The sequence below is a fragment of the Drosophila grimshawi genome, unplaced genomic scaffold (assembly GCF_018153295.1).
Source record: "Drosophila grimshawi isolate 15287-2541.00 unplaced genomic scaffold, ASM1815329v1 contig_848, whole genome shotgun sequence".
In the NCBI taxonomy this organism is placed as follows: Eukaryota; Metazoa; Arthropoda; class Insecta; order Diptera; family Drosophilidae; genus Drosophila; species Drosophila grimshawi.
Window position 1 is genome coordinate 17,901,555 of NW_025063692.1, and position 23,446 is coordinate 17,925,000.

At 37.5% G+C, this 23,446-nt stretch overlaps 2 protein-coding genes across 6 annotated transcripts in view; one reads left to right on the forward strand and one right to left on the reverse strand.

Annotated features, from left to right (window-relative positions):
• The first annotated feature begins 5,935 nt into the window (after positions 1-5,935).
• On the forward strand, positions 5,936-16,656 carry LOC6564818 (troponin I). 4 transcript variants are annotated; one of them, XM_032738068.2, is made up of 8 exons: positions 5,936-6,100; positions 6,342-6,470; positions 6,733-6,856; positions 7,631-7,731; positions 15,284-15,327; positions 15,509-15,650; positions 15,850-15,892; positions 16,342-16,656. In XM_032738068.2, coding segments are annotated over exons 2-8 (528 nt in total). In that variant the 5' UTR covers positions 5,936-6,100; positions 6,342-6,398; the 3' UTR covers positions 16,344-16,656. The 4 variants fall into 4 exon arrangements, with proteins under 4 accessions (XP_032593959.1, XP_032593958.1, XP_043072215.1 ...); XM_032738067.2 differs by lacking the exons at positions 7,631-7,731; positions 15,850-15,892 and adding an exon at positions 8,938-9,038; XM_043216280.1 differs by lacking the exons at positions 7,631-7,731; positions 15,850-15,892 and adding an exon at positions 11,030-11,130.
• A 1,702-nt stretch (positions 16,657-18,358) lies between these two features.
• The window catches only part of LOC6564660 (interference hedgehog), a 42,513-nt gene continuing 37,425 nt past the window's right edge, over positions 18,359-23,446 (reverse strand). Inside the window, exons 5-9 of one of the 2 annotated variants that reach the window (XM_043216045.1) lie at positions 22,493-23,224; positions 21,652-21,849; positions 21,366-21,586; positions 19,640-20,071; positions 18,359-19,166 (exon numbers count right to left, since the gene is read on the reverse strand). In XM_043216045.1, coding sequence (XP_043071980.1) covers positions 18,462-19,166; positions 19,640-20,071; positions 21,366-21,586; positions 21,652-21,849; positions 22,493-23,224 — 2,288 coding nt within the window. In that variant the 3' untranslated portion in view covers positions 18,359-18,461. The remainder of the gene's footprint in view (positions 19,167-19,639; positions 20,072-21,365; positions 21,587-21,651; positions 21,850-22,492; positions 23,225-23,446) is intronic. The other variant, XM_043216046.1, reaches the window with a different exon arrangement.

Here is a 23,446-nt window from a genome sequence, read left to right on the forward strand (position 1 = left end):
AGTCATGCTTAACACTTTTGATATTTACAAGCATATATATATATATATATATGTAATCAATGTATCGATGCGATGTTTTTAGATTCCACTGATTTGCATTTGTGTGCGTGACAAAAAGACTGTGTGTATCTGATGGATGCGTTTGCTAATGCGCTACATGAATGGCTGTCGAAAATGTTCTATTTAAAAAAAAAAACAAGACAAAACAAAATGCGGCCCACAAAAGAAATAGAAATTCAAAATTCACTCAAAAATAAAAACCAAAAAATAAACAACAACAACAACAACAACAATAATAATAATTTCGAAATACTCAGCAACGGAATTCTTTTTGTGTTTTCAACACAAAGTTTACACAGATCGAAGTAGACACACATTATATTATAGTGTGTATAGTATATAAATGTTATGCATACATATATTCTGGCTATATCATAGAGAACGCCCACACAAACACCCACGCACACATACCCACACACACACACACACATATGTCTGATTGAAACGTTTCGCCTGAGAAATTTTGTTGCCTTTGGTGTTTGCTTTAAATATGCTGCTCGGCTATATAACAAAACAGCAACAACAGCAACAACAACTGCAATAACAGCAACAACAACAACAATAACAACAATTATTTCAGTTTGGGATTTCTGTGAAATTTTTGCACATTAGCACTGGCTGCAAGGCAGCAGCGTGTGCTTGTATCCGTATCTGTATCTGTATCTGTATCTGTATCCGTATCTGTATATGTAACTGTGTCTGCATCTGTATCTGTATCTATATGAACAATGCTTTTTGTATGTGTATCTTGTTCTTTGTCTGTTTTGTTTTTCTGATTGTTTGGTCTTTGGCAAATTTTGCATACGACGCGTTGCAGCGTCATCTTCACATAGCCTCTGCCAAATTACACATATAAGACATAATTACACACACACACATGCGTAGTTAGTTTACTTATATATAGTAAGATATATATAATATTTATATATATATATATATATATATATATATGTAAGAGCCATTTTAGTCTAGGGCAAGATTTCCGCACTTAATTGTTTTCTCGTTACAAAACTAATGAACGAATATTTCATTAACTTAATTACTCAATTGAAGACATTTCGTGGTCTGTTTTATTCAATATTAGGTTTGGATTCATTTAAGCGTACCTTTCAAAATTAATTTTACCAACTTGCAATACACAATAGTTTTACAATTTAAATTATTTGCAAAGTTTGGAAGCTGCTGTCGAACTGAGTTAAGTTCATGTGCAACATGCTGCAGGGGCACAGCTGTCAATTGGAATTGGGCATTGCACAGTGAATATAATCTTCATTATATAAAAGAAGATATAAATAATAAAAGTAATTAACATTTATTTTTAAGCTTCGTGGAAAGGCAGACTAATGTGGCGCATATATTTATATAAATTACATACTAATAATAATAATAATATAAATCAAGCTTGAATACAGGTCATAATTATAGTTGTATTATTAAAATGGCTTTAAACTAATAAGCTGGACATTGACTATATACCGATAAACCGATAAATCTGTATTTAATTTCGATAGCAATAAAGCCTTTCAACTAGGTAGGAATACAGCTTGATTACTTTTATGAATTGCGTAAGGATCTTCTTGAACTGTTTAAAGTCTTTAAAATGGGCTATTTCACAGTCGAACTCACTTGACTTGGTATATATATATATTACAGTAGATATATGTTAATATAGATTTGTGCTAATTGGCAAACTCTGTAGCTAATATTATAAGCGAAACCAAATACGTATCAAAATGTATACTTAATATATTTATTAGTTCTTTAACTTTGATTGCGTCAAGTAGTTGCCAGCCATCGGATAATCAAAAATATATATATATATATATTTAGATACACAATTTCTTAGTGAATAGCACGCGTATATAACTGGAGAAGATTTAGTTATATTTGAAATTGAATTTCGTTCATTGATGCGTTGTGCAGCTGTTTTGTAGTGCTCAGGGCACATCTGAACCAGGGCTGGCTAGACAATAATCTATGTGGCTAATATTGCTTTTTCGAGTTATTGGCATTGCTTGCATGCCTGGTTAACTGCATATGGGACAAATGGCTAGAGAACAGCCAGCGGCAAAGGCAAAAAGAGAATTTCTTTGCTGGCCCACTCAATGCTCAACTGGAGCAAATTTATTTTTAACACATGCATTGAATTCCAAGCGGCTCCGCTTACACCGCACACACATCGATAGCAGCATACATATATACAATACACACACACACACACACATGTATAGACGGTTTCTCCAAATGTGTGTTTTTCTTATTTTTTTTTGGCTGCCTGCAACAGGCTGCTGGTTGCTGGTTGCCGACCGTCGCTGAGCGTTGAGCGCACGAAACGGGCAAAGCAGAATTTTCGGTATCCATTTCGATTTGGGTTGCGGCAGCGCCAACTATTTTTAGCCCGTGCGCCCAGATACAGATACAAATACCATTACCAATACGAAATACGAATACACGCACAACCACAAATACAACGACAGATGTTCGCTGCTCTCTCTCACTGTGGAGAAGCCAGAGAGCCAAGCGAGTCAAGCGCCAAACGCAATCATCGAAGGACGGTCAGGTGGGCGGCATATCTATATGTATATGTATATCTATATGTGTGTGTGTGTGTGTGTAAATCTGAATCTGAATCGGTATCTGTATCCATAGGCTGACCGCCTCTAGAATATAGTCTGCCGTGGATCGTCGGACCGTTCAGTCTTTTTGTTTCGTTCAGTACCATCCGATTCGTGTGATCGACAGCAACGCTCAATTTTTTTCTTTTTTTTCTAATTCCTTGAAGGTGAGTGGGTTGCTGGCGCACCAAAGTGCAGAATGCCTCAACCAGAACCAAGCAATCAAAATGCAACAACAATCAATAAAACGAAACTGAAGCAACCTATCAGCCCTATAACAATACGATAATCATCAACGAAGTCAAGAAAATGACGAAAAAAAAAAACATTGTGTGCAAAATACAAAAATAACTGGCAAGAAAATCTGCATTTAGAAAACCTTTACGAACATCGAAGACTATATAGCCTGCCAGTCAGATCGTGCGTGTGATCCTAACTCTGCAAAATAACTATATATATTTTTTCATTTTTTTTTTTCAAACATTTTTTTTACAATATTTTTTTCAAGTGCTGAAAGTGTTGCAGAAGGCTGACATAAGCCAAGAAAAACAATATTTTGAACTATTAAAATACTTTTGTAGTAATATATCTAATCTTCTTTTATTTTTTTTTTGTTGCTGAATTTAAAAAAAAAAAAACATTTCATAATTCGTTGAGCGCAACGATTATGTAAGGAGTATGTGGTGCACATTATATATATATATACATATAAAAGAATATATTTATATATATATATATATATATATATATATATATATATATATATGTAGGCTGTGTGTGTGCGTGCAAAAGCTATAAATGTAGCTGGCAGATACAATATACATTCGTATCAGCAACAGCAACCACAGACACAATTCTGTGCGGACAGCAACAACAGCCTTAGAGCAACAGCAACAGTGGCAACAACAACTGCCACCCAAAATAGAAATGTGCCACTGTTTAAACACACACACATACACACACGCACACACACAAATCCACACACATATTTATAAACACACACGCATACATACTATATACAATATATATAAACAAGTGTGTGTTTTTTTCCTTTGACTCTTGACGCGTTTCGAAGCAAAAAAAAAATATCAAAAATTAAAAGCTGCCAATTAGTTGAACTAGAACAATGGAATAAGAAAATTGTACAATAATATTTCGCTGAACTTGACAGACAAACGTAAAATCACCTAAAAGCCTCGGTTAGCCGCTTCATATATAAGAATATATTTCAGAGCTCTAAAGAGATGCTTCAATTACTTATTCAAGCGTACAATTTTTCGAATACCACTTCTAAATGTGTCCTTATTTGTTCTGTTGAGCACATAACTAATTTGATTTAACTTATAAATAGATGAGAACTTTATTTTTAAATACATACAAAAAATGATTTCGAATATTTTGGAATCTTCTCAATCTTCTTAAATAAACACCCGAAACCTATACAAAATATAATTCAGATACTCTTTGAGTTGAGAATCTACGTAGAATATGTTACAACGAAAGTCAGCTAAAAAAGCTTTAGAATTTTATTTATATTCTCATTGTCTAACGATATATTTATACCATAGTCTATATAGATATACAGTATGGATATATTTCAATTTTGTAGCTTTTGTTATTGTTGGTTTTATGCTTTAAGCTAAATTGAACAGCTTTTAAAAGTTGTTCGCCTGAAGCACTCGTGGCGACCTTCGATTTTGACACGTTTAACAACTTGTTCAATATCGGTATTTGTATAGATATAGAAATATATAGAAACAAGTTCAGCAATGCCATGATCAGTCTTAGAGCATTGTCTATCCCAATTTTTGAGCTCTTTCATTTGAGAAAGCTTTTACGCAGAGCTTTTTGGCGGTGCGTGTGATCGTCAGCAGTGAGCTTATGCTTCTGCCTACTCACTCTCTCTTTCGCGCTCTCTCTCTCCCTCTCTTGCTCTCCCATTCTGACATTCTGAAATTGGATATCGATAGGCAAAAAGCAGTCGCATCATGAAAACCGTTTGTCCTGCTTGCACGCCCAATCAAACGAATTTGAGAGTGATTTAAAATGTGCGTGTGTGAGAGAGAAAGGGAGCGAGAGTGAGTGTGAGTAAGAGAGAGAGAGAGAGCGAGAGAGAGAGAGAGAGCGAGCGAGTGATCAGCAGGCGGTGCTCCCATATACGGTGCGGTAACTGCTGGCGTATACGTAATGTGTTTATCTGTATTGATTGCGCATACGCACTGTGACGCCAGACAAGTGTGTATGCGTGTATGTGTGTGTATCAGTGTATGTGTGTGTGTGTGTGTGTGTTTCACGAGAGTGAAGAGTTTCTGTAAAATACTTGAACTAATCAGCCAATTATTTTGGATTATGGAACATATGCTAGAAGCCAATTAAATGACAGACTGTCAGTCGAATGGATACACCCACACACCCACTCACCCACACACCCATACACTCGTACAATGATTTATCGATGTGGGCTGAGTGGGTGTGTTGATTATGATGATATTGATGGTGTTGATGTTGATGATGATGATGTCATGTCATGGCTGCCAGCATCAGCAATCAGTAGCTGCATTTAAATTCATTCAAATCTCACACACTGATTGGTGCTGAACTCTTTCTACTTGCAGTAACTCAAAAAAACACAAATCAAAATGGCTGATGATGAGGTGAGGTGAGTATCGGCAAAATGCAAGACCTACCATTGAATGTGATTCATTATTAAATGAATACTTTATTTGCAGTTCAAATAGTGTATGCTTAAAAAAAAAGGCAACGTCGAACTATGCACGTGGAACTGGGCACTGGCACTGGCACTGGCACTGGCACTGTGAGCTGGGCAACATTTGAACTTGAGTTGAGGTGAGTTTATTTCTGCTATTCTCTATAGTCTAACCTAAATTAATTTAACCTAAAATAAGCTCAACTAAATGCTTTAGCTAACCGTTAAATACGCGCACGCATTTGGCTTCTTTTGCTTTCACAGATACTAGTTGCGAGCCGGTTCCGATTCCGATAATGCTGTTGACAGACACACAAAATAATGGAACAATAACTGTCAAGTGATCAATGTTATCGTTATCGTTATCGTCAATTGTCAATTGTCGTTCTGTCCGCAATTGTTGTGCTGTCTGTTTTGCGTCCTTCTCTATTCGATATTTAATTGTGCTATTTTTATCGATAACTAACCGTTGGTCTACTGCTCTGTTTCCTTGCAGAAAAAGCCAGCAGCAGCTGCACCAGCCGCAGCAGCAGCTGCACCAGCCGCAGCTGCAGCTGCACCCGCTGCCGCTGGCAAAGCCGCAGCGCCCGCTGCACCCGCTGCCGCCAATGGCAAAGCCGCAGCGCCCGCTGCCGGTAAAGCAGCCGCCAATGGCAAAGCAGCCGCGCCCGCCGGCCCGCCCAAGGATCCCAACGATCCCAAAGTGAAGGCCGAGGAGGTACACTGGTGTACGTGTGGCCGCCACTCACGGCCCCAATCGCCTCACCAAGTCAAATGTCCAATGTTCACGAAGCCAAATCAAAAAAGCAAAAAAAAATAAAAAAAATAATAATATTAATTATTATTATGAGAGCCCCGTATCCAAACGCCATATGCGTGTGCCCATCTACATGTGTTGTGCTAGCGATAGCGATATCGATAACGATAACTAATCACCCAATATGTTGCACTGCTTACAGGCTAAGAAGGCTAAACAGGCTGAGATCGAGCGCAAGCGTGCTGAGGTGCGCAAGCGCATGGAGGAAGCCTCTAAGGCCAAGAAGGCCAAGAAGGGTTTCATGACCCCAGAGAGGAAGAAGAAACTCCGGGTAAGTGTCTGCAACCAATACAATTAGTGCAAAAACAAAAAAACAAAAAAATGATATGTGTCGAATTTCAAAAATGCATTTGAAATTATTTTACTCTAATGAAATCCAGTTCCAGTGCCTTAAAGTTTGCAAAACAAACGCAATTTGTTGGCAAACTTTATTGGCGTTTTACTTGAGAAGGATCAAGTTTTTTGCACAAATGAAGTTGTCAAACTTTTGACGAATCGCGAACTAATTCATAAATGGATATTTCGATTTGCAGTTGTTGCTGCGCAAGAAAGCCGCTGAGGAATTGAAGAAGGAACAGGAACGCAAGGCGGCTGAACGCAGACGCATCATTGAAGAACGTTGCGGCAGCCCCAGGAATCTCAGTGATGCCAGCGAAGGTGAGTGCCAGCAGTTCAAAATAACACCCAAAATGCAATCGAAAAGCGAAGCAGAAATCAATCAATTTCAATTTCTAACTAGAAATTCTAAATGCGAAAACAATCAAATTAAATAAATAGCAAATGCAATACGCAACAAGCGCAGAAAATCAGCAAATTAAATTGGATACATTTTCTTTGCTGCTTTTTGCTTAGAATTATAAAAAAAAAACGAATATAACTAAAAAGAATAAAATTAAAGCATAAACATTAAAGTCTACAAAAGTGTCATCTATCATCACAAACACACAGACACACACCCCCACACACACACACACACACACACACACACACACACATATACACACAATCACACATAGACACACAAACACAAAAAAAAAACACACACCAACAACAAGTTGCGCTTTCCACACCCACACATATATACACCCATTCACATACACACACAAACAAGCACACTCACTCACACCAATACCAATACCACTTGTTATGTATTTGAATATGTTACTTATTCTCTCTCTCTTTCCCTCTTTCCCTCCCCGTTTACCCATCTCTCTTTTTACTGCAATATAAATATATACACACATACACACACACAACCACACACACACACACACACAAATGTCCCCTGTCCATATCGAATGTTACCCAACTATATATATATATATATATATATACATATATATATATATACATGTATATCTTGTATATATGTATCTGTGTGTGTTTTGTCATGCTGCCAATTTTGGGTGTCCGCAAACGTCAAACGCACAGAGACACTGAAATCCCTGATCAAGCAACACTATGACAGGATTAATAAACTGGAGGACCAGAAATATGATCTTGAGTATGTTGTTAAACGCAAGGATGTTGAGGTACACGCACATATCTACTAAATAACTATCTATCTATCTATCTATTATAAAATATCCAAATGCCTATCTATCTATTAGCTATTATCTGCCAAAAAGCGTTCCAATTATCAAAATCAAAAGTCTAAAACAACTTAATGCTTAACAACAACAGCAACAAAAAATAGCAGCAACAGTTGCAATTGCCGCTAAACCAACACCTTCTGTTAGCTATCTCTCTTTTTAACTATCTATCTATCTATATACATATTTCTTTCTATTTATCTTTACTTATATATATACATATATATATATATATAATTTTATAATTGCTGTCTAAACCACTTACTTTTTTTGTATAATACACTTAATTTTCGTACAATTCCGTTTTGTATACAGTAAAAACTCAAGCAAACTAAACCTAAACTGATCAATATCGTCCCTGTAAATACATATACCTATATATACTTATATATATCTACTCGTATACTTAACTTGTCAACCAACAAAAAACCTAATTTTATAGCTTAGAAAATACATATGCCAATAGTGTTGTAAACAGAGCTACTCTTACTTAATTACCATGGCAATTACTTGAGTAATCGATGTCGAAGTCGAATATCAGCAAACAGTTCGATGACTATCGTTTTTATATTTTAATTATTATCGAAGTAAATGTTTCGATTTGTGTAATTTTCGTAATACTTGTGATGACTCAAGTAATGCCAATTTTATAAATTTCAATTACTCAAATAATTCTAATTCCCTGTGATAATTACTCATTTATTGTTTTGGTAATTGAAAATATTTTTTACAGCTCTCTCGCTCTCTGTATCTCTTTGTCCCTCTCCCCTCTCTCTCTCTCTCTCTCTCTCTCTCTAGCTCTTCTTTGTCCCTCTCTTGTTCTCTCTCTCTCTCTCTCTCTCTTTCTCGCACACTCTCTCTGTCTCACACACCTTGGGAAGTCGTTCAGTTTCACGTACTCTATACACACAAGCACCACACTGCCACACTGCCCACGTCTATACAACAACTCAGCACACACCCCAAGCACACCCGACCCCACCAAAAATACAAATTCAAAAATACGCACACACACACAAACGAAAATACACACACACACACACACGTGCACATATTCTGTCTGCAGTTTGAGCAGTTCTTCAGAGCCAAGCAGGAGAACTCGAAGAGAATATTCCGCAGAATACTCACTCGTTTTAACATTCACAGATACACTACAGAAAGCTTGTCAGGATTATCACAATAAGATACTGAAATTGGAGTCTGAGAAATACGATGTGGAGCGCGAGGTAGCCAGAAAGGAATTTGAGGCAAGCGTTGCACACAATTCTCTCCCATAGCTCTATCGCTCTCTGTCTCTCTCTCTCTCTCTGTGTCTGTCTGTCTCTCATGATTTCCGTCGAGTTCCACGCGACAAGGAATGAGATAGAACAGATCTAGAGAACAGTCGATCGATGGAACTTAATGTCGCTACTTCTCGTAGTCCATTTGAATACCGTTAATAACAATCAATGCTCCACACACATTTCAGATATTATACGTACATATACATATAACCAGCACTTGAAAGATATATGCAAATATTACATAGATGCTGCCCCAAAAACGCCCCCTGGCGGCCAGTCTGTGTGTGTGTGTCAGTCTGGGGTTACCCGTAGTATAGAGCACAATATGTTTAGCTAGCAAACAAACAAAACAAACAAACAAAAAACAACCACAATAATTACAACACGTAGAAAATGTAGAGCTCTGTTCACCATATTTTTTCTTCTGTTTTCTTCCTCTTTTTGAATTTTGGAAGAGAGCTGTGCAAATTTTGAATACATTCATCAAGAGGGCACATTCAAAATTTGTTACATCCCACTTTGAATTTTGGTCGAAATCAAAGAGTATATAAAACGAGTATAACTCCATTTTAAATGCCATTAACCAGCTAACCAGTACGCTAAATGGAAGGCCCCTTAACTTATCCATGGGTGCGAACCAAGCATAACTTGCAGCCTCTACTAAACCGGATCAACAACCAACAACACCAAATACTCGCTGTTGTTACTTATCCCCATAATATATGTGTTTTCTTCTATAGCATAAATAAATTTTTTGGCCAACATTTTGCTTTTTTTTGTGGCTTATTTGAGATTTTTGAAATGACAATAACGATAAGAATTTTTTAAACTAGAATAAGTATTAAAGCAAAGCTTCGTTGTATTTTTGTTGTCATAGTACAGCTGTTGCTATTTTTGTATTTTGCAAACAGCTTTTACTAAAACTAATTGCAACGATCAACGCACAACAAACAACGAATAACGAGTAACGAGTAAAGAGAATAATGAGCATAGGGCCCAAACAACGAGACGAGAAGTACGAACGAGTGTTTTGTACTCATATGAATACATAGACGTATGTCTCGTTAGTTTAGTTTATAAGCAGAGCCACACACATACCCCAGTACAGTCACTAAGCCACCACAACAGCAACAACAACAACAACAGACACCTAACTCATGCAACCCAACACCAAGCGCACTACACTGAAAAAAAACAACTGAAAAACAAAAAAAAAATTTAAACAAGAAACGAGAAACGTATAACAAATATAATAAAAGCAAGCAAAGCACAATTATTATGTATGTATTTATGTATATGCAACTTGTAGGTGATAAAACTAAGGATATAGCTGAATATCTGACTTTATAAATTAATATTTAATATTCCTTCTCTTTCTCTGACACGCGGCGAACAACGCGCGTTACATGTGCGTCTCTCTGTCTCTCTCTCTCTCTCTCTCTCTCTCTTTCTCTCTAACTTCTGTCACTATCTTTATCTCTCTCTCTCTTTCTTTCTTCTGTCACTATCTTTTAACTCTCTCTATATCTCTTTCACTATACATATATTTTATACATAATCCTTTTCCCACACAAAATACGCACCAAAACTTACAAAAACACTATCAAACTATCTCTCCCTCTCTCTCTTTCTCTCTCTCTCTCTGTTTCTGTCTTTACATATATATCTATATATCTATCTATCTTTTTCTTACATCCGCATCTATCTGTGTCTCTTTTTGCCCACGCACTCACATACATACACGCAACAACCGACAACGACTCTCTCTCACTCACACTCACACACACACACGCACTACACGCACACCACGAACTCTGTCGATTTACGCTTTTACGCGCGTTACGTCATATAACGTAAACGCTGACGTTCACTTTAAACTTTAAACTTTACTGCAACCGTTACCGTTACCGTTACCGATACCAAAACCGTTACCGTTACCGATACCGATACCACAGCCGAACTGCAGACAATATGCAAACAATATTTTCAACGCGTTTACTCTTTGGAGGGCGATAAATTTGATTTAGAGCACGTGCAGAAAGTCAAAGCACAAGAGGTAAATTCCCCATTAATTTTGCCATGAACCCAAAAAGAAAACAAAATACAAAATATACAACCAAAAAAAAAAAAACAACACAAAATACCAAAAAAAAAACAAAAAAAAGAGCATCCAATATGCGAATGATTATTATTATTACAAATCTATTGATAAAAGCAATCAAAAAAAAAACAACAATATTGCCAACAACAACAGCAACAACTACAATAATAATTTTAATAATAATAATCAATTATTATTATTTATAACTTTTTTTTAATATACCCTTGATTTGATTTTTTCTAAATATATTCTTAATCATATTTTTTTTTAGTTATTTTGCGATTATTCTTCTTAATTTTTTCTTAAACCTAATTTTTGATATTGTTTTTAACTGCGCTAAACTACAAAACAAAAAAAGTACAAAGCCAAAAAAAAAATTAAATAAAAAATATATATTTAATAATTGCATATATACATACATATATATAAATATACAAGGCGCACGATACTAAGCAAAATCGGCGCGCGCTTTGAACTCTGCGTGTGGGAGACCCCCTCTAAAAGAAACGTTGATCAGTTGGGTCTTGTATATCGACACCGATATCGATATCGATTCTTGAACCAAAGAACAATTGAGTTAAAGTTGCATATATTCTCTCTGTCTCGCTCTTTTTATCTCTCTTTCCCTTCGTCTGTCTCTCTTTCTCTCTCTGTCTCTCTATTCTCTCAATCTGTTTTGTCTGTCTTCTTATGATGGATATATGTATCGATAACCGTGCTCAATTGACAACGTTTCTTGTTCACGTATAACCCACAATACCGATACCAACCGATACCAACCATAACCAACAACAATAACAACAACAACAGCCAAGACATTTCTCAGACCCGTACGTTGCGCCCCATTCCAAAAAAAAAAAAATATCTATTAAAATCACTTAAAGTCAATTTCAAATCAGTTCTCGAAAAGTTAGTAAATTTACCGAACACATAACATCTAAAAGAAATAGAAAACAATAAACGATATAATTTGATTATGATATTTAAATTTATATATATAGAAATATAAAACAATATAAAAACATAAATCACGCATACATAAATGTAAAATAAGTACCTTAAGATTTGTAGAAAAAATTTAAAAAAAAAAAAAAAACGACAAACCGACAAAAATCCACCCAAAAAAATGTGTTTTTACAGGCGAATTGCAAGAGATTTGCGAAGAGTATTACGAGCGTATGTATATTTGTGAAGGCCAGAAATGGGATCTGGAATACGAAGTCAGGAAAAAAGACTGGGAGGTACTGCAACAATTTTTAATCAATTAAAAAAAAAAAAAACAAATATAAAAACCAAACTCTTAATACAAAAGAAAAAAAAAATACAAAAACCAGACATACAATTTTTTTAGTATCATATGTTTTTTACGTTTCCGTTTTTTTTTTTTTGCATCAACTATCAAAACTTGTTGATACTTGTGTTACATATTTAAAAACAAAAAAGTATTTGACTCTCTTACTTGTAACTGTTTTTCTGAATTGCTCACATACAAAAACTTACAAACAAAAATACGTATCTATACATATTATAAAACATATATAGATGATTCTTTATACTTACCACTCTTTGTTCGATTTTACAAGTTTTTAATATGCCGTTGTTAATCTCATGTTACTTGTACTCAATACGGAAACACAATCCAATCAACAACAACAATGAAATATCTGTGAGTTGAGAAATTGCCACACAAAACTGCAGCAACAGCCAAAAGAATTTGAAAACAGCCGCCAGTTAAACGAACAGTCATTCAAACCGTCAATCAATCAATTAATCAGTCAATCAATCAATCAATCAATCAGTTGTTTCAATTACATAATTAATCCTCACTTCTTCTGATGAATGATGAAATGAATTCACAACGAACAATTGCGACAATTGCAACAATATCTCATCTCCGTTATGCACCTAAGCACAGTATTCATTTAGTGTTGCCTAATTGTCTACAAATAAGTGAGGTTAGCTCTCTCACTCTCTCTGTCTCTATCTCTCTCTCTCTCGCTCGCTCGCTCGCTGTGGCGACGGCACCGCGGCTGTTTAGTTACTGTTATTTGATTGCACTTTCATTTGGCAAACGCAGCACTCACATTGCACTACACAACACTGTCAAACTTGTCGAAACTTTCGTCGTTGTTCAGCACTGCAATTTTTTTTGCAACAACTTCAATTCTGACATTGTTTTGTGTTTTCCACCCACTACATACAACATTGTTCAAAATTCTTTTGTATCTTTCTTTCTTCCTTTCTGTGATAATTTGTTTGTTACGCTCTCGCGTCATTTGCATCGTTTTTGGTTGCCACTGTCTGTGCGTCCGTTGGTCACACACATACACACACTCAAACACACACACACAATAAAATACCCATCAATACACAAAGCACGTCAGCACGCTGAGCACAATGTAGAGGCAATTATTTTTTATTAGAAGTTCTGCATGTGCACTTGTCAACAACAACAACAACAGCAGCAGCAGCAGTCAGAAAATCCACTCTCCAAACGAATAACAAACTACAGACAATAATAATAATAATAATACATCAACAACAAAAACACCAATTCCATCCAAAATCTCTAAACTCGAAATAAATACCTCAATCTCCAAACTCAACCTCAACCTCAACCGCTCGCACTTTATTGTAAATAATGTAATTTGGTTGTAAAATGTACTTCTTAATATCGTTAATTGGTTCGATCTCTTTCTATCTGACGCTCGCTTTAACCAACAACCTACAGACAAACAAAGAACAAAAAAGAAGTAGAACAAAGAGAAGCATCAATCTAATAATAAAGAAATTTTTAAATGATGCGATAAATCGTTAAATCTAAACCATTGAAGAGCATAAGCGCCAAGCGTCGATTTACTCGAGTTCTTACAAAAAACAAAAAAAAACAATAATAATAATTATAATATCTAAAAAAAAAAACAAATAAATCAAATATTTTACAAATTATACAGCTGTTAAAAGTTGCGCCAGAGTTCTGGCTAATGTTTCAATAGTCCAATAGTCGGTTCGCTTCAACCAGCTAACGCTAGAAAATTGCCACCGCTGCCCACTAAACGTTACTGTTACTGTTACCGTTACCGTTACCGTTACTTTTACCGTTATCACAAAAATGCAAACACGCTCCGAACTCGAAGTATTTGCAAGAAACCAAAAAAAAATAAATAAATAAAAAGAAAAGCTGAACAAACAAATGAGAAAGAAGGAAAAGAAAAGCGAAAAGAAACACAAAACAAATCAGAAAAATACGTAAGAAATATGTTTACAATAGTCATAAAAACGAACAATCAAACAACCAATCAATCAATCAATCAATGTATGAAATGTATGTAATGTATGTATGTGCCATGCTGTGCAGTACCTCAGGCCCCAGTTCCGTACGCTCAAGTCTTATATGTATAGGTCATTACTCTAGTCTATATCAAAACAAAATATCGTATATAAAAATAAAATGCCATAAAAAAAAATCACTATAAAAAGAAACAAAACAAAACAAAAAATATAGAGGAAATCGACATTTGGATGTTATGCTGTTCAATCGACTATAAAAAAAACACCTAAAAATAAGGACCCATAACTTCCACTCAAACAAAAAGAAAAAAAATAGAAAGAAACTGACCTTAGCTGCCCCATTAAAAAAACCGTTAGACCAAAACCTAACTGCGTATTTGGCTCGTCTTGCTAGCTCGCTCGCACGCACCAGCTACAGTTTTAACCGAAAAACAAAAAACAAATAAACAAAAAATAGACATAACTATTTACCATAACATTTGATGTATCTATATCTGTATCTGTATCTGTATCTGTATCTTTATCTGTGTATCTGTAACTGTAGTTGTGCCTGTGCACATGTTTAAACTATATGCGATAAGTGTAACGCGCTGCATGCAACCCGTCTGCTTGCAACCGTCTCTTTTGCACGTCTCTTATGCCCCCAGTTTGCTCGCATTTTGATTTTGATATTGCAATTTCAAGTAGTTTGCCACATTTGGTACATTTAGTACATGTCTATTGAAACGAATCTGTAAAACGTTTTTACTATAAGCCTATATCTCTCATGTATGCTAACTGTATGTGTCTCTCTTTGATCTCTCATCGCACGCTATAGATCAACGATCTCAATGCCCAAGTTAACGATCTTCGCGGCAAATTGTGAGTACCAATTACCCTTTGCATACCCTTGCAGACACTATGAATACAATGGATACTTATCTATATTCATACCTCAATCAAATATTGTCAAATTTGATGTGGCAATATTCAATACTCTGCAAGGGCATCCAAATTACTTGAAGCCCCAACTAAATAACTATTTTTTTTATCCAACGTACAGCGTTAAGCCAGCCCTGAAGAAGGTCTCCAAATACGAAAACAAATTTGCCAAGCTGCAGAAGAAGGCCGCAGAATTCAACTTCCGCAACCAGCTGAAGGTGGTTAAGAAGAAGGAGTTCACATTGGAGGAGGAAGAGAAGGAGGTAAGTTCGGATTGGGTTAGTGGCTTGTGGTGGACACCATTCCAGGTGCTACCTTTAGCTAGGCATCGATATCGAATAGCAATAGTTTTTTATAACTTACATTATGTATATTAATGCTCTATATGCTATACCCATATATATATATTCACTTATATATATATACTTCGATCAACCAAAAATGATGTGAACGCTCCCATAGAAAAAGATTAAAGATGCCGGTTCTCTAAAAACAACCAAAAAGTGTAAGGATGAGTGAAATGATGCGTGTTTACAAATGTTTGAGCACCACATGTTCTCCATTGTCACTTTATGTACTGCTCTATCTCTATCTCTATATCTATCTCTATCAATGTTTCTCTCTCGTTCAATCTCAATCTCACTCTTTGTCTCTTTTACTCGTATCATCTAACTACATATCTGTCTATCTATCTGTCTCGCTCGTTTTATGGTACACCTCAAAACACCTGTCAATATTAGCCTAGTCGTCACAATTTTGTCACAATCTGTATTCGTATGTACAATATGTATGTATGTATGTAGTTTCGTAGTCTCGTAGTGCACAGAGCACAGTTGTTAGTCATCTGTTCCGGAATGTACTGGTTAAATGTTAAGCGAATGTTCATTTCCACGATAATACTAATGCAATATATATTCTATTCTATTCCACATCGATGCTGGATTGGATCTGCAGAAGAAACCCGACTGGTCCAAGGGCAAGCCCGGCGATGCCAAGGTAAAGGAGGAGGTTGAGGCCGAAGCTTAAGTGTCCACGTCCACGTAGTGTCCACTGTACCACCCGTGACTCCCGCCCTAAACAATATATAATTCAATACAAACAATTATTTCACCAAAAACAAAAGTAAAACAATTATCTGATGCTAAATACCAAAATCAAACAATATACGTGTATATATTTATCTCACAATATATATTCTATATATATGTATCTATGCATACATATGTGTATGTATGTGTGCATATGAAATAAAGTACAGCTAAAGCTCAATCAGAAACATTAAAAAAAACACCAGCTATCGAAAATAATTCACACATCATGAAGAATTCAAAACAGCACCCAAACATCTGAACGTTCTGATGAATTATTTTTTTTTTTTATTATATTTCATTAATTACAAATTCTATTTTTTAATGTAAATTAAACTAAATTACAAAAAAAAAAAAAAAAAAAAAAAAAACTTCGCACACATTTTGTTTTTTGGGCACACCTTCCACAATGGCATGTGCATTTGAGTACCGAGTATACACCGAGTATCCACCGAGTATCCAAACTTTCCTGAGACTCCTTAGATTCCCCCATCGATGTCGCATTGTCGTTTTGCACTGCACTTCTGATATGCACCGAATCAGCAACCAATGAGCAACCCTGAGCACCAGCATCATCTGTAGCTGTTCCGAATGACTCAGTCGAGTGAATTATTTGAATTATTTGAATGATTCATCCAATGAATGATGTGCTTGCAGGAACAGGCGCCCGAGACGCCAACGCCGGCATAAGACCAACTCCTCGAGTAGCCCTCGCTTACTGGACCGACACAAAATCAAATCGTTTTTCTTCTGTGCACTTCTTTCGTTCAATCTTACAATATGTACATTAATTTATGTTAATTATTACAAATATATCTGAATATATATATATTTATATATTTATGTATATATATATACATATATATATATGAAATTATATCATAAACAGACAAATTTTTGCATTTGGGTTTCTGGGTAGCTAGACTTGGTTACTTTTCCAAGCATTTGGGTTCTTCAATTATCTCATTATCCGTGAAGGCAGTTTGATCTGTAAGGATTTGCCTGAATTCGAACAATTTCCCTTTCCGAACACGTGCCCCTAAAAGTATGCCACAATTTTTGCTTGATGGTAATTTAGCCAATACAGCAACCTCAATGTAAGAGCAATTATATTAATTATATTTCCCATCAAAATTAATAAGAGTTCGAATCATTTATGCATTTTCTTTTTATTATGTTTTAACGATAGTTTAGGAGATTTTTGTGTATGCGTGTACCGAGATAAATATATATATATATATGTGTATATATATATATACTATATGTGTGTGCATTTGTGTGGATGTAAATTACAAAATTATAGTCAATTTAAAGCCTAAGTGTTTAATTTAGTGTTAAAATTAAGCAGCGAGTTAACGTTAATAGTTGAACAACTTATGGCTAAGAGCTTAAATGATGTCTACAACTATGCATCTTTATCGTCGTCTTTATTATTGTATAAGATTGGGAGGAGGGGTGGACTTAGAGGGGCACTAACTAATTAAAGAATTCGATTTGTCGTTGCGTGAATTAATTAATTAATTAATTAAATAAATAAATAAACCTAGATACACAAAATAAAAAAAAAAAAGAGAAATTAAATACTAGGATACAATTCGGCTCAAAGTTGCAGTCTGCTCCCGGAAGGAGGATACGATTAGAGCTATGCATATGTATATAAATAATATATATATATATTTATATATATATATTTATATATATATATTTATATATATATATGTATGTATGTATGTAAATAATATATGTATATAGTTATAGTTAGATATTGAAATCGTAAATTCAACAAATTTTAAATATTGTGCATTATAAATTAGAAATACTTTTAAAAATAAAAGCATTCAATTTTCGATAGTTTTCAGATATTGAAATCTGCATAAGCCGAATATTCGACACAGAAGTGACTCGAATCAATTCGAATCATTCATTTATTCAATTGACATTTACTGCCAGCGACTACTGTACATTGTGGGGGGATTAGGATTAGGTCTAGACCTCAATACTGTTGAGACTGCCCGAGGATATGTTGTCCGTGTGGCTGCCGAGACGTGTCCGCTTGATGAGGGCGCGACCGGGCATCGGGGAACGCTGGACGCGCGGGCTGCCGGGCACATGGGGTATGCCCACCACATGGCTGTGGTGCGGATGCGAATGTGGATGCGGATGTGGGTGTGGATGCGGGTGGTGCACATGATTGTGATGATGCAGCATATGATGCGGCACATTGTTATTGTTATTGTTGTTGTTGCTATTATTGTTGTTATTGTTGTTGCTGCTGCTGTTGTTGTTATTGTTATTGTTGTTGTTGAGATTAGTGTGGCTATTGTGCTGGCTGCCAGAGGCGCGTCGCTGTCGGTGCAGCGAGGGCATACGAGTGGGCGTGGCCATGCCATCGTCCATTCCAAAATGTTGTTGTTGCTGCTGCTGCTGCTGCTGTTGTTGTTGTTGCAGGCTGCGCACGCTGCGCTCCAGCGTGCGTCGCTGCTGATCCAGCATGGGCGAAGCGCCACCAGATGCCGCCTGCTGTTGCTGGTAGTAGGCAGCATGAGGTGGCACGGGCGGTGCCTGCAGCTGCTGCTGAAAATCGTGTCGCTTGAGGGGAAATGTAGGCGTGCCGGGCGCATGATACGGCTGCGCATGATGCAGTCCCGGCTGATGCAGTGCAGCAGCTGCCGCAATTGCCAATGCATTTGTCTAAAGAGCGAAGGAGACAGCAGATAGAGAAAGAGAGAGAGAGAGAGATTAGTGAAATATGTTTAACAAATATGCTGCTGAAATGGGGAGTTGCTGTTGTTGTTGTGGTCGGGTGGTTGGGTGGGTGGTTGGATGGGTGAGTGGTGCATGTGCTTGGGTAGTTTGGCTTTGACTTGGCAACAAAATATAAAATACGATTCTCAAACTGCTTTTTTTTTCTTATTTTTTTGTTCTACTTGTCAATTTTGTGGTACAGTGATCGCTCGCTAATTGAAAACACTTTCATGACCAGATCATTAAGTTTAAGGTGTATTAAATGTTTCCAGATCAAAAGAAAAATTGCAAAACAAAGAGAATAAATAAAAAATTGCTTTGCATAAATTTTCAGACGATATTTCAAATTCGATTGTCAAAATGTTGAACATCTGTAGCAGTTTTCATTAGCAAGCGATCACTGTATTCAATTGGTTTACTTCTTGCTGTTGCTGCTGCTGCTGCTGTTGTTGTTGCGCTTTGGCAGCTGCAGTTTTCTTGGGCAAAGGCAGCGGCGGCAGCGGTTTGCTGGGCGCCTCCGTTGCGGGCAACTTCTGCTGCTGCTGTTGTTGTTGTTTTTGTTGTGTGAGACCGTCACAGGCCTCCAAGGTCTCGCATGAGGAGGAGGCGCCGCCCGTCTGCGCATTATCAGTGGCAGCAGCATCCACATCAACATCAACATCCACATCCATTTCGACATCTGCAATCCCGTCTGGATTGGCATTAATTGGCTCGACTGTGCTGCTGTTCGTGTGGTTGTGGTTGGGTGTGGTGGTGGTGGTGGTGGTGCTGCTGCTACTGCTGGTGGTGGTGTTGGTGGTGCTGGTGATGCCGTTGGGTGGCAGGAAGCGTAGCTCCATTACATTGCGATTCTGGAACAGGGGACGCTGCTCAGTTTGGCTTTGGCGAACGGAGGCGAAGAGAAAACCGACAAGAGATTTCGGAGTCCACAGAACAGAAGATCAAAGACCACGAACCAATAGAGAGAGATACAGAGAGAGAGACAGAGACAGCCCAAATACAGGCGGGAGGAACAGCGGCGAAAAATAGAATGGGAGAAATAAAGTGAGAGTTTGGGAAAGATATAAATGTTTATAGGAGAAATTAGTGAAAGAATAAAACCAGACAATGATAAGCAAGAGGAGGACGAGAGAGAGGGAGAGAGAGAAAGAGACAAAAAAGAGAGAGACTGAGAAAGAAAGAGAGAAAAAAGAGACAGGATGATAGAAAGAAACAAAAGGAGAGAGCGAGACAGGAGGAGAGAGCGAGACAGGAGGAGAGAGAGAGAGAGAGAGCATAGATGAAGACAAATATTTTAAAGAAACAAATAAAAAAAAGAAGAGCGAAACAGGCAGTACGGAGAGACAGGTGGAGAATTGGAGAATATAGAGATAACGATAGAGAGAAATATAGAAATAAAGACAGATATATAAGAGTGATAGAGAGAAAATGGAAGAGAGGGAGAGAGAGATAGAGATAAAGAGAAGGACAAAAAACAATCAAAGACTAGGTGGGTAAAGGGCGAGAGACAGATAGCTATAGAAAAATGCCGATATCTAGATCAGAGCGAGATTCCATTAACTACTTATGATGGTAAATACTATAATAAGATATAGATACAGATATAGAACATACTCACAAAGCGATTTGGCTCTGTTTTTTATTCGAATATAGATTCTTATTTGTCCAATGATGCGATTAATAGAAGCAATTTAAAAAATAAAAACTTAATTACAAATTGAAATCATTTTACGCTTTTAAAATGTTTGGAAAAATGTCCTCTTATATTTGTACATAGAGTTGGAGACGTATAGTATTATTCTAATGTAGAATTTGAATAGTTGGGTAAACAGCAAGAAGTCCACTGAAAGCAACGGGGGAGACAGGGACAGGGACAGCGAGAGCGTGAGCGAGAGGGAGAGAGAAATATGCCAGCAGCAGCAACAGTTTAAAAGCAAAGCGAGGCGAGAAACATTTTTTCTTTTTCTTTTTTTTTTTTATATATGTATTTTAAATTTTGACCAAGCAACCAGCGAAAAGGGTTTTTGTTTTTTGTATTTTTCTATATTGGTTTTGGTTTGTTTTGTTTGAGATACAAAATAGATGCGAGTGGAAAGATATGGAGAAGTGGGAGCATTTTAAAGAGATCATTTGACAACAGCTCACCTTATCAGCTGCAGGATCCTGAGCGAGAGGATTGGGCGTGATATTCATGCGTGGAATAACCCCATTCAATCGACGCACATCGCCCGACTTTTGATTGTGATTATGATTGTGGTTGTGGCCGAGGCTGTGGTTATGATTGTGATTGTGATGTGGCGCCACGCCCAACACAGAGGATGTAACAAAATCCGCTTGGATGTGGTCCAATTGCGGCTTGTTCTCATCTGAAACGAAAGAAAATGTCATATGTGGGAATAGTAGCGCCCCAGCTGACTGAGTTTGGACTTACCCTCGGGCTGAGCATTGTTGCGACGTCGCAGGCACAGACAGGCAACCACAATGGCAATGAGAAGAAGTAGGCCGCCACCGGCGGCGCCTGCGATGACCGGATAAATGGAGTTCTCCTGCTCGCCGGCGTTGCCATTGGCACCATTCGGCACGGCCACAACTGCCGGTGTGGAGGCGCTGCTCGAGTGACCGGAAGTTTCTGTCAGGATGGAGGTGGAGAGATGGAAGAGGGGAAACAATTTTAATATCAATATTATATTATTATTCGCTCAATCAATCAGTTAATTATAGTATTAGAAGAGCCGTCGTCAGTCCGTCAATCAATCAGTCACATAATTACACTTGCTGTACATCATGAAATCAATCAACAGTCCATCAACTAATCATAAGTTAGTATTGAATCAATCAGTCATCCAGTCAATCGATTAGTTAGTTAAGCAATCAATCAGCTAAGCAATACATAAATTAGTCTTAGATTGACTATGACAAGCAGTTCTGCAATCCATCAGTTATTATTGATCAATCAGCCATCAAGTCAGTCAATTAGTTAGTTAAGCAATCAATCAGCTAGACAATTAATTAATGAAGATCAGTCAATGAGTCAAACTGTTCTTCAATCAGTTATTAATGAATCAATCAGTCACCAAGTCAATCAATTAGTTGGTCAAGCTAGACACAAAATAAATCAATCTTAGTTAATAGGTTAAGCATTTCTTCAATCCGACAGTTACAAGATCAACATATCAATCAATCATTTAACAGAATCAGCCATTCACTCAATCAATCAGCCCAAAAAGCTTTCCAAAGATTAAATGTGCAAAAATCAATTAATAAAGACTTACTCAGAGTGCGTCCCTGTTTGATCTCACTGAACTCGGAGGCAGCGTGAGCATTGAACGATTGCAGCTTGAACTCGTAGGCGGTGCCCGGATCGAGCAGATCAATTTTAAAGTGACGGGCATGGCCGCCATCGACGGTGGCCTTCAGGTATTCGGCGGCAGAGGCTGCCGGCCTATAGTAGGCATAATAGCCATCAATGGTGTGCTGCTGTTGCTGCTGCTGGACGGCCGTGAGTGTCCAGTGGAGGACGACGGCCGACTCCGAGTTGGGCTCGATTTGACGCAGCTCGGGCACGGGCAGATTCGATTTGGCGGCGCCACGCTGCAGGAAGAACTTGATGGAGGTGTTGCCTTCCTTGTTGTCATTGTTCGAATAGACGGCAATGATGCGGAAGCGATAATTGCGATCCGGACGCAGTCCCGAAACGGACGATGTGAAATTCTTGACGCCACTCAGCGCCGAGTTCACGAGATGCTCATGGTGATGGTCACGATCACGCTCTCGCTCCCGATCCCTCTCCCTCTCCCGCTCTCGCTGCTTGCCATAGGGTATATTCTCGTTGGTCGTCTGCCAGCTTTCGCGCGGAATTTTGCGCGAACTGTCGCCGAGCATGCGATATTGCACCTTGAAGAACTGTATGGGGAGGCCATCGTTTTTGGGCACATTCCATCGCAGCATGACGGCGTCGTCCGATAGGCGGGTGACATTGGGCCGCGATGGCGGCACCATATTAGCTGCAACATTTTAATAAAAACAGAATGAAAACCAAATTAAACTTGCTGAAAGCAATTTTCAATTGCAAGTGCTGTTAAATGTTTCTAGCCGTCTGAAGTTTGCTGTAGTTAACAGTGCCAAAGTGAGCAGACGCAAATGTGCGTTAACAGTGCACTGTTAACGCCTCATAAATTGAGTAGCATCGATGTGCATTTGAGTATTGAGCGTTGAGTAGTATCGCA

Bases quoted from the DNA above. Each gene is read 5' to 3' on its own strand.
- LOC6564818 (XM_032738067.2), top strand. From the start codon at position 6,399: ATGGAGGAAGCCTCTAAGGCCAAGAAGGCCAAGAAGGGTTTCATGACC. The intron at 9,039-15,283 runs GCAAGCGTTGCA...CGCACGCTATAG, and splicing joins TAGCCAGAAAGGAATTTGAG to ATCAACGATCTCAATGCCCA. The intron at 15,651-16,341 runs GTAAGTTCGGAT...TTGGATCTGCAG, and splicing joins TGGAGGAGGAAGAGAAGGAG to AAGAAACCCGACTGGTCCAA.